Source organism: Remersonia thermophila, chromosome 2 (assembly GCF_042764415.1).
Source record: "Remersonia thermophila strain ATCC 22073 chromosome 2, whole genome shotgun sequence".
NCBI classification, from domain to species: domain Eukaryota; kingdom Fungi; phylum Ascomycota; class Sordariomycetes; order Sordariales; family Chaetomiaceae; genus Remersonia; species Remersonia thermophila.
In genome coordinates this window covers 2,646,797-2,662,238 of record NC_092218.1, presented here as the reverse complement: position 1 = coordinate 2,662,238, position 15,442 = coordinate 2,646,797, and the positions used below count along the sequence as shown (strand labels likewise).

The window sequence follows — 15,442 nt, the reverse complement described above, 5'->3', positions numbered from 1 at the left end:
TCCCCCTTTCCGCCCCTCGCAACAACACCAACAACATAATAACATCCACCCCACTCTTGGCCCCGGCACAATGCTAGGTTGATTTTTTCCCCCTTCCCTCTTAAGCGACCACGCTCCTCCCCACCACATCTCCCCACCTCAACCTCCTCAGCGTCCCGCCCGTCGAAGTCGACCCGACGGGACCGAACCGGACCACCTCTCCCCCGCATCCCGCGGCCGACGACGCGTTGCCGGCCGAGTCGGCCAGCCCAAAGACCGACGAGGCGGCGCCCTCCTGCCGCCCGACCTCTCGGCCGATGACGTAGCCGGCCCCGAACCCGACGACCGACACCAGGACGACGAGCCCGGCGCTGACGACCCACGGGAGGAGGGTCGGGCTGACCACGCTCGCGAGGAACGGCGTCGCGTCGGCGTCGGCGGTGGCGGCGGCGGCAGCGGCGGCGCTCGAGGTGCGCTTCTTTTTGGCGGCGCGCTTGGCCCGTTCGGCGTGGCGCTCGTCACGGCTCGAGGCGGACGAAGGAGGGGCGCTCGGCGCCGACGAGTTGGATTCCGTGCGCGTGGCGGGCTTGCTGGGTCCTCTGGCGCCTCCGCGCAGGAGTTGTTGCTGTTGGGCGGGAGCGTCGCCGGTCATGAGCTCCGACTCCGGGACGAGGCGGAGCTCCATGGGCTGGTTGCTGGGCACGACGCCGGCGCCAGCGACGGCGCCCGGGGCCGTGTTGCGGCGCTCCTCGTGCTTGGGCAGGCCGCGGGCGGCGGCGGCGCACGAGAGAAGCGTCGTGAGGGAGGCGCGCAGGGCGGCGTCGTTGTCCGCTTGGTAGGCGGGAGAGAGGTAATCGGGAGGGCCGCGGTGGGAGCGGGTGTGTCCCCGGCTGTGGAAGGACGGGCGAGAGTGGGCGAGGTGCTGTTGGTAGGGGAGCGGAGCGGAGCCGGTGGAGTGGCGGTGGGAAAGGTAAGAAGGGGGGTGCGAGAAGGCGTTGGGCTGGGGCCGGAAGACGGGCGTGTTGGATGGCCGGCCGAGAGCGGTTGCGTTCTCGTCGTCGTCGTCGTCGTCGTCGCTGTCCGAGTCGACCAGGGCGGGTGCTCGGGCGGCTGCCTGCTGACGGAAGAGGCTGGTGGTAGGTGGGTAGATGGCTTCTGTGGAGCTCGTCATGACGCGATCCTCGTCGCTTTCGGTCTCGTCATACTCCTCTTGGCTGCTCGTTGCGCCGCCCTGCGACGCGGGATGGCCGACGATAAAGGTGGCAGGCATGTTCTGCTCCTGCTTCTTCTGCTGCTGTTGTTGTCGTCGTTGTTGTTGGTCTTGTGGTTGTTGCTGCTGCTGCTGCGCGCGCCTTCGCCGTGGCGGGTACGAGTGGCTGGCGACGCGGAACCCTGCGTCCACCATGTCATCGCCGATGGAGGACAGAGACGAGGATGAGGGCTGTGAGGACACTTCGACCCAGGAATCTGTTATTGTAGACATCAGTTCCCGATCCGGGGCGACGTGGTGACGGGTAGACTGACCGTCATGCCGACGTTGAGGCGACGGCGCGCCCGACGGCTCTGAGTACTCGTCCATGGCGGCGCTGCTGGTGCCTGCGTGCCGGCGGCGCAGAGTGTCGGAGGCCATCGGGAGGCGATCGCTGGTACGAGAAACTCTAGCGGTTCTATGGAAGAGCAAAACGGAGAAATGCTTCTAGAGCGCGTCGCCCGCCGTTTCGTGGATAGGATGGGATGGGATGGATGGATGATTGAATGGATGGATGGATGGATGGATGGATGGATTGGTAGATAGTTAGATGGATAATAGATAATGACGATGTCGATAAAGATAGGCGAGGTACCTGCGCAGTAGAACAGGTCTCGGGGTTGGTCCGGTCGGTCCTATTTCTTGTTGGTGCAATGCTGGGCGCCCGGGTCGCCTCCCCTCCCCTTTACGGTACAGGTGGTGTAACTAACTCCCTGGCACTGACACGGGGCGCTTGTCCCGGTGAGTGCTGGGTCGTCGGGTCTTGTCCCCCCGCTCACCCCGCTGTTGCGAGTGGAGCTGAGCGACGATCAGCAACAACAAGACAACATGAACCTAGTCAGGTCACCTAACGGCCCGGGGCTGGCTCAGGTCGGTCGGTTCACTTGGCTCTTGACCTGCGTTTGGTGAGGGAATCGACAAGAACAAAGAAGTTTTTTTAAAAAAAATAAAAAAAAAAAACCAAAGAGCCACACCTGCCAACCTACCTAGGTTGGAGCCTTGGAAGGCTTTGTTGTCCTTTTGTCACTTCCATTCAGGGACGGTCCAGTTGGACGGGAGGCGTCCTGGCTGCCCGTGCTTCCCATCGGGACGTCGCGTGTCAGCTACTGTGTACGTCAAGGCACCTTAGTTGGTTAGGTACGGTACCCAGTCAGACGGCGCTGGTGTGATGGCAACCCTGCTCTCCAGGCGGCTTTGCTCAGTGGTTTGTTGGGGACGGGGGGGGGGTGGTTGGGGCCCATCGCTGGGTGACACCGATCGCCCTTCGGCAGCTGACCCTCGCTGACGAAACCGGCTTTGGTCACCCGTCGCATTCCGCGCTCTGATTGGTCGGCTTGCCGCTCCACTTTCCTTGCTTGGGGCTGCGGATGGTGTGCCCGGGAAGCGTGACCGACATCCATCGACCAAGGGGGAGGAAGAACAGAATAGGCGTATTTTCTTGGTGGGCGCCAGAGGGGGGATAATACCCATGGATCCCTCGGTACCTGAGGGAACCTTACCTGAGCTAAAAAGTGAAATGTCACGGGTAGCCCGCGCTCGACTTTTACATGCCCTCCCTCCACTACCTACCCAGCACAGGTACGTATACTTTATACATCCGTCAAGGGTCAGCGGTGGCCGATACCTATCCACTGGAAGGTATATATTACCTGAGCCTCATCCATCCATTTTTTTCATTCTGCTCCATGTAATAAAGGTAGGTAGACTAGGATGCTGCTAAAGAACCACCAGTGTCGCCCAGGTCGTCCAGGTCGCCCCAGGTCGAAAGACGACAAGGTCGACGGCGGTAACAACTCGTCAAGACTTCAAAGAAAAAGAATAGACGTCATCTTGTGCGTGCACTGTGTGTGTTTGTGCCCCCCCCCCTGTGTGCTTCCCAGCCAAGTCCCATGCAGCCCGCCCAAACGCCCAAACGCCCTGTTGACCAAAAAAATAGCAGACCGGAACAACCAGACACCATGTATGCCCATGCCTTCTTCACCCATATGCCCACCTGTAACGCCCAAGCTATGCATCCTGCGATGAAAAAAAACCCTCCAAACAAGGAAACCCCAGACGTAATCAGGATCAAGAAAAGCCCGTAATGTTGATCGGGAAGCGTTTCGATCCGCCGCGTTACGCCGCCGTAGCGACGGGGATGGAGGCCGCCGATTGCGGCTGGCGCTCCCCCGCTGGCGACGCCGCACCATCATGGCCTGACGCCTTCTTCAGATCCTCCGCCTCGGCAGCGCCACGATCCCGGGCCGGCGATGGCGCCTTCTTATCCATACCCTCCGACGATGCCCAGTCGCCGCCGCCCGAGCTCATAATGGTGGGCAGCCTCCCCTCCTTGCGGGAAGCCGCGCCATGCACGGTCGGCAGCGAGCCGCTGCTGCCGGCCCATGTCGGGGTCGTTCCCAATCCCACCCCCTCATCCTCCTCGGTCGCGTCCGACGAGTCGGTGTCGAGCCCGCCGCGCCGCCGCCGGCTGACGCGCCTCGGCGGCCGCTGCTGCTGGAGCCTTCGCGGCGTGAGCGGCGTCGCCGCCTCCCTGGGCTCGCCCTCCGAGTCCGACGACGACAACGTCGGGCTCCTCATGGTTGCCAGCGTCGACCGGCGGCTCCTGGTCCGCGCCGCCGTCGACGAGACGCGAGAGCGCGTCCTCGCCACCGACGGCCTCGATGGCCGCGCGTCATCCACGCAATTGTCGTCGCCCACGTCGTACGAGTCCGCGCGGCGCCGCCTCTGCTCGGCAGCCGAAACGGAGCTGTAGCTCGTCCCGGGGCGCGTTCCCCGGGAGCCGCTCCTGTCACGAGCCCACGTCGACGCCAACGCCGACGCCGACGCCGACGCCGCGGTCCCCCTGGAAGCGGCGCTCATGCCGCTCGCGCTCCGGGTCACGGGCACCTTGCCCTCCATGACCTTGGCCGGGGGCGGGGGCTGGAGCATCCAGCGGAGGGCGTCCTTGTTGGCGGGCTTGGAGCTAACCACGGGCGGGTGGTAGTCGTTGACCGGAGGGTTGCGGGGGGCGAAGTAAAAGTTGTAGCGGTCCTCGTCCGTCACGACCGGGGTGCGGCCGACCAGCTTCGACTCCATGTACCGCCCCGCCGAGGACCCGGCGTGCTTGATGGCGTCCATCAGCTTGTGGCCGGTGCCGCTGGTGGCGGTGCTGGTGCTGCCCCACAGCTCCTCGTCCTCGCGCTGGTACCGCTTCACGTTCCAGTCGGCCGTGCTGGTGCCGATGGACGCCGTCTTGCTCAGGGTCGGGCTTGCGGGGTCCTCCTCCGGGACCACGGTCGGGGCGCTCCCCAGGCCGCCGTAGGGCGGGCTGTACGAGGGGCGCGGGCTGGCCAGGCCGACGCTGCTCTCCGTGGCGATGCTCGGGCGGCCGCCGTCGCAGCTGGCGCTCGTCAGGCGGCGCTGGCTGAGGGTTTTCCGGAGGGGGTCGCTGCCCTTGCGCTTCCGCGGCAGGCTCGGCCCCATGCGGATCTCCTCGGCCCAGTACGGATTCGTCTGGAAGGGGTCGGGATGGCGGTAGAGGTGAGGCTGCTCCATGACGATGCGCTCGTGCGTCTGCTTTTCCCTCTTGGCCTGCTTCTTGTTCTTTTGGCGCGACACGACCTCATGGCATGGTGTGCAGGCGAGGAAGTAGAACAGAGCCGACTGGAGGGCTCCGAGGTACGTCATGGCCGGCGCTCGGCGGCGGGGACGGGCCCCGAGTTTGTCGTCTGGTGGGCTCCGGGTGTCGAGGGGCTTGCAGACGTGTCCGGCACATGCAGGGGGACGGCAGCCAGGACGTCTTTTTTTGGGTGGGGGTGAGAGAGAATAGTAGCACTTGTTCTGTCCGGTTAGGGCAGATTGTCCAGATCAAGGAGCGTGGTGTTGAATCCGAGGCTCCGCCGCCGCCGTCATAGCAGGACAGGGAGGAGAGGTAGGTCGTAGCGGGCGTAATGAGCGTGAGCGGGGAAGAAGTGAAAGGTGGCTGGCCCTCGTCGGCTGTCAACCGGCGGAAGTGCAACGACAGACGGACTCAATCCCTCCGGTACGGTTGTTGGGCGGGGAAGCGACGGAGGCTAAGGAAAAGTCCAAGGAAGCGAGGGCGGGATCCAAGTTGCCGGGCGCTGTCCGGTTTCTCGCAGAAGAACGAGGCAGCTAATAACGGTAACGTTGACGGTCGATTTTCCTCAACCGCCGCAGACAGCGGTCGGCGCACAGCCTGAGGAAACAAGCGGCGAGGGAATTGCCCCTTGGGAGTTCTCGAGTCGGGGGGGGGTCTCCCTCCTCTGGCATGCACGGGGGCAGGAGAGAAGATAGAAAGCGTCGGTGCGAGTCGCTGGGAGGGGGGGGGGGGGGGGGTTGGGTGGGAGGGCCGTTTCAGCCGAGATAGCCGGAAATGTTTTGAAACTGGACGGGGTTCGAGCAAAGAAAGAGAGAGAGAGCGCAATCCGCCCAGCGTCGTTGCGATTTGCAAGGAAAAAAAAACGAACAAAACAGATCAATGACAACGACGCAGCGACAACGACATGACACAGCAGAAGATGCGAAAGCGGCCGCCGCGTCCTGCGAGACAAAAAGAGGGAAGCGCTGGGGGGGATCAATTCCAGCGTCCAAGACCCCAATGCCTAATTAAACCAGGACCATGTCGTTGTTACCCGGCCCTGGCCAGCGAGGTCCAAGGTGGACACCCCCGTGAGACCGTGGGGGAGAGAGATTGGTACTTCCTTCCTTGGCTCCACCATCCTAACGTTATTCCCAGTCCGCCTTGGACAAGAACAATCCAAAAGGCAACGTCAGGTAAGTGTATAGTACTGTGTACGCAGTAACTGCCACGCTAGAAAACACGCTGTATCTTTTCTCTCTCTCTTTCTCTCTGTCTATCTCCATAACACACACACACACACACACACACGCACTAGGTCTCTCTCTCCATCTCTCTCTCAGCTCTTCCCATGCACATCTACTATCCATGGTGCGCGGGAGAAACCCACAAAAGAAAAAAACGGTCGAAACCTCTTCTTCCCACCATCAGCCGCATCGCCCCAAAAGGCGTTCGGGGTGGTTGTCCGAACCCTGAAGACCAGGGCAGGCCGCCCTGTCCAAGTGAACCTGAGCTCAGCCGCCAGGGCTGACGAAGCAATTTCACCAATGCCCAGGGCTTAGGTAGGGGAGGGATGGAAGGGGGGGGGCTTCTGTGATTGCCCGGCAGATCGGCGAGTCATCGTCAGCCCCATCGAAGCCACCTCGTGTTTAGCCCCTCGCCATCGCCATCAAGTGAAGGCTGAGCCAGCCATGTCGGATGGCCCATGAGGCTGCCGATGCGCATTGTTAAGAGCGGATTTCTTTCCCACCCAATCCCCAATCTCCCGTTCTCCCGCAGAGAAACCACGTAACAACCTTATGTACTGTACTGTACTGTGCTGTGCTGTACGCTACGCTGGATGCATTACATACAAGTATGTAGGACTCGGGGAGAGAGGAGGGGGGAGGGATCAAAAGGGGAGGCAGGGAGGCATTCTTTTAACACGGTAACTAACGTCAACGTTAGTCAACTACTATAGTTGCTGGCAATGCGCACCCGTTGCCTTCCCACCCCCCCCCCCCGGCCCTTCCCCCCTCCCCAGGTGCAACGTCTGGTTGCCCGTTTGGGAAGGCTGGCTCGCCTCGGATTGCTGGATCCAGGAGGCAATGCGACGACACGACAGGTCCCAATGGCCGGGTTGGACCGCAGGTGTCCTGCATATCAGCTGCGCTCCAGAGCGGGAGGAAGAAGGGAACGGAAGAAACCAAAGCCCTTTTTTCTTGTTTCTTGTTGAGCAAACCTCCAAGGTTGGAACGACACAACTGGAAATGCCAGGTCAAAACGGCAATTCGCTCCTGTTGGCAACGAACGGATCGATTGTAAAGTGCCCGGCGGGCATGACGCGCCAAGCCTCCTAGATGGTTTGGCTCTCATTTTCTCCATGCAGGGGAGACGGTAGCTTGGCCACCGCCTCGCAACGTCGGGTTCAGCCTTGCCGTGGCTGGCCTGCCCAAAAGACTTCGGAAGATGGGGGAGGGGAAGGGTTCGACTCTTCCCAGCGTACCTAGGTCGTTTCTGTCAAACAGGGCCACCCATCAAGCCAGACCTGGAGAAGGTACACAGCAGCTATCAAGAAGGGTTTCCAGTTTTTCGGTTCCAGCCGGGCTCTCTCTCTCTCTCTCTCTCTCTCTCTTTTTTTTTTTTTTTTTTTTTTTTTTTTTTTTTTTTTTTTTTTTTTTTTTTTTTACTGTGTTCCCTCCCAATGGATGGACGGGAGGAAGGGAGGTTTTGCAGTCCAAGTCCGAGTTGAGTTGCACGTATTGTGCTGTAACTACTACTACTACTACTGCGTAGTTACTTGACGCTCATCAACCAATTCCCTCCCTTTTTTTTCCCGCCCTTTTCCAGAACGGGCCGCCAAAGTTACATCGCCCGCCTGCATGTCAACTGTCAAATCGCACCAACAAAGATTGCGTGGTTTCTCTGCACGCCCAGTGTCTTGGCAGGGCCGCCTGCACAAGGGAACCTCCATTGGAAGCGGCGGGAAAAGAAAAAAAAAAGGGGACACGAAGAGAATGAACGGACGCTAAGTCCAACCACGGCTCCCTGTTGCCACGTTCCCGCCTCCGCCCCCCCCTTCTCCTTCCGGGCACGCACGCACCCTGGAACAAACGACAGCACGCGCTAAGCAAGTGGTAGTTAGTTGGACGTTTGGCCGGCTCTCTTCGCGGGGTGGAACGTTCGCTAATAACCAACGTCAACGCCGTTGCGCGTGGGAATCGCCAAAGAGGAGCGGAGCAAGCCTTTTTCAACACAAGGGTTGGGGCGGACACCAACGCCGCCCGAGTCCACCGTGACGCGAACCTGGGATTTTCTTTTTTTTAGGGCACCGCAGGTGGGAACTGTATCTCCTTTCCCACAGAAAACTCCCGGGTGTACAGCGTCATCAGATCGATAGGTAGGTAGGCATAGGACAGCAAACAAGCGTCCGGGGGAGTAACTCGCTGCGAAAGACGATCGCCGTCGGGGGAAACGCAAAAAAGACCCGGGTTCGGGTTGGCATTTCGCATGCGCTTCTGAGACAATGCTGGCGCCGTGCATTACTAGTGTACGGTGTACGGAGTCGTTCCTGTGTAAGTGCTCCTGATATCAGAGAGGCAAGCCCAAAGCGTCCTTTCAGGCCTCCCCTATCCCATTGTCCGGACAAGCAAGCTCCTGGCTCCCCCCCTTGTTTTTATTCTCCCATGACTCTCCCTCCCTCCCTTTTCCTCCTCGCAGCCAGACGTTGCTGTCCGACATCTTCATCTTCGTCACCAGCGAACCGCCCAACTTCACTTTGTGCTTTGACGTCATGAGCCAGTTCAGGGGTCCCCAGCACGTAGCCACACCCGATGACAGGGTGCAGACGAAAAAAATAGAGAATCCCAACCACAGCAGCGTACACTACACATCATGGTACCGTATAATCCATCAAACAAGGGAAAGAACGGCAGAGAGAACAAGGCGATGAGAGGGAAAAAAGCGAGAAGCCGCCCGAGACGGTAAAGGAATCCCGAAGAGAGAAAAATCTTTTTTTCGTCTGTCCAGTTCAGCAGCAATGTAAATGTACAAAACTCCTCCGTCCTGGTCCCCCCCCCCTCATTCCACGGATCCCACGGCAAAATAGCGGTCTGTAATATCCCTGTCACAGGAAGAAAGGAAGAAAGAAGAGAGGGCAAAAAATAATCGATGGCATCATTGTTTCATTGTTAAAATGGGGGGTTTCGAAGAGAGAGAGAGACAGAGAGATATGGGAAGGGAGCATCGCGGCATGCTCGCCCGCTTCATCGCCTTAGCGCACAAGGTCACCACAGCGGGTCCTGCAGCTGCGGCGGTTGTGTCGATGGCAGGAGGAGGAAGAGGCAGGCATGGCGGGAACCCAAGAAAAAAAAGCAACCGTGATTAAACGTCCCACTCGTTCTCCTCCTCTTCGGGCTCGTTTGCGCTCAGCGCCGCGAACGACGACTTGAACGCGCCGGTGCTGCCCGTCCGCTTCGGGGCCGCGGTCGGCAGGGTATTGGTCGACACCGGGGCGGGAGCCGGGGCAGCCTTGGCCGCGGGAGCCGGCTTGGTCGCCGGGGTGGGCTCCGAATCCTCGGCGCCGCTGACGGTCGCCGCGGCCGCCGCCTCCTTGGCCGCCTTCTTCTTCGGCTTCTTGCTGGTGACGGTGCTCCACGACTCCTCCTCGTTGCGGAGCATCTCCATCTGCTCCTCCTCGGACGGCAGGGTGGCGATCCAGCTGTTGGCCGGGTTGGGCTGCTTGGCGGCAGGGGAGGAGCCCTCCTTCTCCTTGGGCACCGAGACGTCCGTGTAGCTGCCGGTGGAGAAGGTGTCGAGGGGCTGCACGTCGCCGTTGGTGCTGGGGCTGCCGTTCGCCGGGTTGGCGCCGGCGGTCCAGGCGGACTGCTGCTTCTGCTGGGCCAGGAAGGCCGAGCCATCCTTGGCGGGCCGGCCCTCGGCGATGCGGGCCTGCCGCCGCTGGGCCTCCAGGTCGGCCTTCCGCTGCTTCTCGTTCTCCTCGCGCAGGGCCTTGGCGGCCTCGGCCTTCTGGCGGTTCTGGCGCTGCTTCTTGGTCTCGGTCTTCTCGGGCTCCTTGGCCTTCTTTTGCTTCTTCTGCTTGGCCTTGTCGGTGTCGGTGAGGCGGAGCACCGAAGGGCCGGCGGCCTTGGGCTCGAGCATGTCGGCGACGCCGCTGGCGTCGGCCGCCTTCACCTCGGGGGAGGCGGCGGCGGACGTGTCATCGTCGGCGTCGACGCCGGCCGTCGACGAGGGGGCCGAGGACTTGGGCCGGTTGGCCTTGTCGTCGTCGTCGTTGTCGCTGAGGATCTGGGCGCGCGACTGCTTGACCGACTTTTGGCGCTTCTCGTCGCTCTTCTTGGGGCCGTTGAGGCTCGTGCCCTGCTTGACGTTGGCCAGCTGGCGGGCGAACTCGCGGTTATCGACGTCGTCCTCGGAGCTGGTGTCGACGGCATGGCTGGTCACGGCCGCGGGCTTCGAAGGCTTGCTCTTTGGTTGCGAGGCCTCGGCATCCCTCGGCTTGGGCTCGGCCTTTGGCCGCTTCGCCTTCTCCTTGGGCTCCTTGCGGGTGGTTATCTCCTTCTTCTCCTCGATGCGGTTGCGCTGCGGGCCGCGCACAGCGTTCTGGCCTTTCCGCTGTCCGGGGATGCCGAGTACGACGAGGTAGATGCAACCGATCACCACGGTCCAGCCGACCAGCGTAGACACTGTGGCGCCCATGATGGTGGCTCGGATGGAACGGGTCGGGAAAGGGTCAAATCGGGATGGGATCGCCGCCGGGGTGGGAAGCACGAGGCTGCGTCAAGCGTGCCGATTCGGACGGCGAAGGACCAATCGGTCGAGGAAATCGGCAGCCGGCTGGCGGGCGGATGCTCGAGTGCGGAGGGGGAGGGGAGGAGGCGGCCGGTGGTGGAGGATGGAGGATGATCAAGGTCCTCCTGTTGAGTTGATGGGGCGGGATGGATGGTTGTGCGGTCGAAAACGAGCGCTAGGGGTCAGGCTCTACAACGTTGGAACTGCCGAACCACCGACCAGACCAGGAATTTTTTCGAGATGGCGTTTGGCTGTGGGGGGAGGAATTGAGCAATGAATCTAGAGAATTTGATAAAACAAAAGCAGCAAGGGGGGACGGGATGGAGGGCCGTCGATGAGGCTGATGATGATGGGAGGCAAAGGAGAAAGGAAAAGGGGGTGTTGGAGAGGTACAAAAGGTCAAGAAGCTCAAAATGAGCAGGTGAAAGGTGTTCAGAAGTTTGGATTCTTGTTGCTGGGTCCCCATTCGCCGGACAGGCCAATCTCGCGGGAGCGCCACAGCAGCGCGACAGGGGCCAGACTGGACACGCGTGTCGGAACCTGTGAGGCTGGTTTCCGGGTTGGGAGGGGCCGCGGAGATCACGTGATCGATAACACCAGCATTGCTAGACATGATGACTCAGGTTGGGGGGAGAGATATTCATGTAACCGAATCCAGAGGTCATGGTCGGGTGGCGGGGGAGGGGGGGGGGTTTCGGGACCTGAATCTCCCTGCAGGACGTTGAGCGTTGGGGACGACGACGCTCAACACGAAGACAACAACCCGAGGGAGCAGGAGACCGTCCATGCTGGGCAGTGGAGATGGGAGGGTCTGTACTGTGTAACTATTTGGCACAGCCCTGACGTACGAGGTACATCGGTGAGAGATATGCCGCAGAACCCTTGATAAGTAAACCCTCGTGGCCGCCCTGCCGCCTCCCGCCTCCCGCCTCCCGCCTCCCGCATGCCGCTGCCGCTGCCGCTGTCGCATGGCTGCATGCGCTTTGGTACCCGGGCACTATCGATGATTAGGTTCCAAGCTGCTTGCATCCTGACAGGTCTCGAGGTAAGGTATGGAGGAGCGTCTTCCTGGGTGAACCACACAGCAAGGCAGAGAGAGGTTGGAAGGCTGGGGAGCAAGCTTCTTAGGGGGCCCATCAGGAAGCGTGAACACCTCAAGAATCGCCAGGCGACCGGCCCCCTTGGTTCACAGAATTGTCGCGCAAGCTTGGCGGAGCTCCATGGGCATTGTGCAAGATGGGATTTGGCGGAGTGGAACTCTCTAGGTGCGAATAGGTAGGTAGGTAGCTCAAGGTAGTGTTCTGTAGGATGCCGACCTGCCCTGGTCCGGGCGTTAATGGGGGGGGTCACGGGGGTCACAGAACAAGACGGGGCCGGGCGTATCTCAGCTCCGCCGAAGCAACCCGCCCGACACGCAAAACTTGTGCTATCGAGTTGCATTTGACGGTGTTTCCCTTCTCCTTGTCCTGAAACCCCAGACGAACTCTGAGCCGTCGGGCGGGATCTGTCTTCTTCCGAACCTCTCTTCCACTTACATAGGCTCGGTCGCTCGGGTTGAGGTGCCGTGTCCTTGGAACCCCTCAGTCCCCGCATTTTGTCTGCCATCGCCGGCAGTCAGCCTCACCCTCACACTACCTCCGCAGCAGCACACTTGGGAAAGAATGGCGCCCAAGAACCGCATCATCATTGATACTGATCCAGGTTCGTTCGTTGTTTGCTTTTTTTTTTTTTTTTTTTGAGCGTTTGGGGTCCCATTAACAGCCCGTTAGGAGTCGACGATGTCCTGGCCCTGCTGCTGGCCCTTAGCGCCTCGCCAGAGGACCTTGAGCTGCTCATGATCTCGGTCACATATGGCAACGTGCCGCGACAGAGGTGCGAGGAACTCCATTGACGTCTACCTTCATGGCCCAGGCAGGGAGGGCTGACTCCCACGGTTCACAGCTGTCTCCGAAATGTCGTGGCCTTGTTCCACGTCCTCGAGAAGGAGATGGCCTGGCGTGCCTCCACCGGCCGGCCGCTCTACAAAGCCCTGAGCACGTACAAGCCCATCGTGGCTGTCGGTGCCGAGCATGCTCTCGAGGATGAGCAGCTGGTGCAAGACCACTTTCGTACGTCGTCACCTCGTCACGGCCCGGGAAGCCAGGGACCCAAAGAGCTAACCCTGGCCCAGACGGATCGGATGGTCTCCACGGCGTCCATGAGGCCGTAAGCCCCCTCGCTCCCTGCCTCTCTGCTGCGCAAACACGCCTAACCGAGACCAGCACCCCGAGCTTTCCCCCGCCGACACCTGGCGCACCCTCTTTGACGACTCGCCCAGCCCGACGGGCAGCTCGGCCGAGCCTCCCTCGTACTCGCGCTACTTCACCCCGAGCAAGACGCCCTCCCACAAGGAGATGCTCCGCATCCTCCGCGAGGAGCCCGCCGAGACGGTCACCATCATCGCCATCGGCCCCTTGACCAACGTCGCGCTCGCCGCCGCCGAGGACCCGGCGGCCTTCCTCCGCGTCAAGGAGCTCGTCGTCATGGGCGGCGCCGTCGACGTTCCCGGCAACGCCAGCCCGTGCGCCGAGTTCAACTGCCTCGCCGACGCCGTGGCCGCGGCGCGCGTGTTTGCCCTCACCTCCCCGGACCCGGCCTCCACCATGCCGCCCGCCATCCACGGCACGTCCGTCCTGCCCCCGTACCCGACGGGCCTGCCCCGCCGCCTGCCCCTGACCCTCTTCCCGCTCGACATCACGACGCCGCACGAGATGACGCGGCGCGTGTTCGGCGGGCGCGTGCAGCCCCTCGTCGAGGCGGGGAGCCCCCTGGCCCGGTGGGCCGCGACCTTCATGAACGGCACGTTTGACAAGATCGACGCCATCCTCGGCGGCAACGAGAGCGGCGAGGGCCTGTCGCTGCACGACCCGCTGTGCGTCTGGTACATGATGACGCGGGACGACCCGAGGTGGCGCGCCGTCGACGAGCCCGAGGACATTCGCGTCGAGACGACGGGCCAGTGGACGAGGGGCATGCAGGTGGTGGATCGCCGCGGCAGGGCCAAGCCGGCCGAGACGGACAGCACGGTGCAGACGCACCCGGAGGATCCCATGGATGCCGTCAAGTTTGACCACATCCCCGGCGACACCATGGGCTGGCTGAGCCATCACAAGGGCAATAGGATCAACAGGATGATCGAGTCGCCTGGTAAGGACACGTTTGCCCACATCTTGTTGGATACGGTGTTTGCATAGATAGGGAGGAGGGAGGGTGAGGTAACGAGGTAGGCAGGCAAGCAGGTAGGTAGGAAGGTAGAAAGGCATCGAGTTGGACAGCCCGCGATATACCTGAAACGTACAGTCCGCTTGTTTTGTTTATGACGAACTCGGGTATCTCAAACTCGATACAGATATATCTCCCCCCCCTTTTTTTATTTTTATTTTTTGGGGGGGCTGTCTCCCCACCTTCTCCCCATCCATCTGTCAGCGAGCGCCGTGGTTCTAGGAGAGGCGAAACGCAAAGGTCGGATGGGTGAGCGAGAGACCTACCCTGGAAGCGACCCAGATGTCAGATCTCCTCCCCTCCCTTGCTCGTGAAGGTACCCCCCTGCGCCGCCCTTGACCAGGTGTTGTCGCTATCCCCATCTTCCCTTCCTCCCTCCCTCCCTCCCTCCTCCCCCCAACCACGTCCTCCATCATCCGCGCTCCGAAGAAAACATAGATAGGAATCAAGACAAGGCAATGAAGCATCCTTCACAGCTCTTTCTACCCCTCCATCACGGTCCAGCCTAGCCCGCCAATCGTCATCAGTGCTTGGTCGTCCCGATCGGCGCGCCCTTGACCTCGGTCCAGTTGATGCTCGCGTCAAGAGCCTCGTCGACCAGCCCGACCAGCGCCACGTTGTCGCCGCGGATCATGTACAGGCCCAGCGGCACCTCGGCCGAGGGCTCGCCGTCGTCCGGGGAGTGGATCACCCGCTCGACCGTGTTCTTGAGGACCTGGGACAGAAGTGAGCAGAAACGTTCGCTTTCGCGAGGCGACGACAAGGGGGGGTCACGCACGAGGTTGGTGGTGTTGTCGTGGGCGGCGAGGGTCCCGACCAGGTTGCGGCCGTCGGTGGTGATGATGCACACCCTTTCTGCCGCATCGTTTAGCATTCGTGCCCTTGCTTTAGTTTCTTTTTTGTTTTCTGATGACGCCGAGGGCGCCGAAGCCCGCCAAAAGCTAGCTAGCTGGGTAGGGGCTTACTATCGGTGTAGGCGTTCAACGACATGGCGGCTGCCCGGTGGTTCTGGAGCTTTTGCGGTTGGGCTGCGAGCAAACGTCGGGTCCGGATATGCCCGGAGCAACGATCACGAGCGGCTTTCTTGCGGACCCCGCTGCAACGACGGGATCGAAGAAACCTTGCAAAGCCGCCGGCCGGCCGACGTGTGTACAGTACGGACCTGAGGTCAGCTCCAGCTACGCTTGGGGGGGATGGCGTGCAGTCGAAATCAGAGCTGCGAGGATCCGATTGGCAAGCCGGGTCGGTGGGAGCGTTACGCTGGTTGCCGATCCGGGGGTGAAGAGGCAGGGAGAGAGGTGAGAAAAGAGCAAAAGTAGGTGACGAGGTTGTCCCTTTTCATCGACCGCTTTCATGTAAGAGAAAGGCAGCTGTTTTGAGCTTGGGCGCCCTGAGCTGGATTGATGCCAAGCTCGCCAAAAGAGCATGTATCGTTGTAAGCGGTGTGTGCGCTGTAATCCCGGTACAGCGTTATCCACGCCTCGGAGGTCGGTCGGTCGGGGGGAGGGGGAGGGGGCTAAGTGTGGTATGCATCAATGCATGCGGTGAGCAGCGCAGGACATCTGCTCGCTCTCTCGTTAGATGAG

General features: G+C 61.3%; 5 protein-coding genes across 5 annotated transcripts; 1 reads left to right on the top strand and 4 right to left on the bottom strand.

Annotated features, from left to right (window-relative positions):
- Positions 1 to 100: 100 nt before the first annotated feature.
- Positions 101 to 1,609, bottom strand: VTJ83DRAFT_2180 (uncharacterized protein; the record flags this gene model as incomplete). Its single annotated transcript, XM_071008422.1, has 2 exons — positions 101 to 1,446; positions 1,504 to 1,609. The coding sequence occupies 2 exons, from the start codon at positions 1,607 to 1,609 to the stop codon at positions 101 to 103; spliced, it is 1,452 nt and encodes a 483-aa protein (XP_070868720.1).
- Positions 1,610 to 3,343: 1,734 nt separating this feature from the next.
- VTJ83DRAFT_2179 (uncharacterized protein) lies at positions 3,344 to 4,894 on the bottom strand (the record flags this gene model as incomplete). The annotated part of the gene is made up of 1 exon (XM_071008420.1): positions 3,344 to 4,894. The coding sequence occupies one exon, from the start codon at positions 4,892 to 4,894 to the stop codon at positions 3,344 to 3,346; it is 1,551 nt and encodes a 516-aa protein (XP_070868719.1).
- A 4,273-nt stretch (positions 4,895 to 9,167) lies between these two features.
- VTJ83DRAFT_2178 (uncharacterized protein) lies at positions 9,168 to 10,502 on the bottom strand (the record flags this gene model as incomplete). The annotated part of the gene is made up of 1 exon (XM_071008419.1): positions 9,168 to 10,502. One exon carries the CDS (start codon positions 10,500 to 10,502, stop codon positions 9,168 to 9,170), a length of 1,335 nt encoding a protein of 444 aa, XP_070868718.1.
- Positions 10,503 to 12,256: 1,754 nt separating this feature from the next.
- VTJ83DRAFT_2177 (uncharacterized protein) lies at positions 12,257 to 13,828 on the top strand (the record flags this gene model as incomplete). The annotated part of the gene is made up of 5 exons (XM_071008418.1): positions 12,257 to 12,296; positions 12,365 to 12,467; positions 12,537 to 12,703; positions 12,766 to 12,800; positions 12,857 to 13,828. The coding sequence occupies 5 exons, from the start codon at positions 12,257 to 12,259 to the stop codon at positions 13,826 to 13,828; spliced, it is 1,317 nt and encodes a 438-aa protein (XP_070868717.1).
- Positions 13,829 to 14,379: 551 nt separating this feature from the next.
- VTJ83DRAFT_2176 (uncharacterized protein) lies at positions 14,380 to 14,846 on the bottom strand (the record flags this gene model as incomplete). The annotated part of the gene is made up of 3 exons (XM_071008417.1): positions 14,380 to 14,571; positions 14,635 to 14,711; positions 14,822 to 14,846. The coding sequence occupies 3 exons, from the start codon at positions 14,844 to 14,846 to the stop codon at positions 14,380 to 14,382; spliced, it is 294 nt and encodes a 97-aa protein (XP_070868716.1).
- Positions 14,847 to 15,442: the final 596 nt, after the last annotated feature.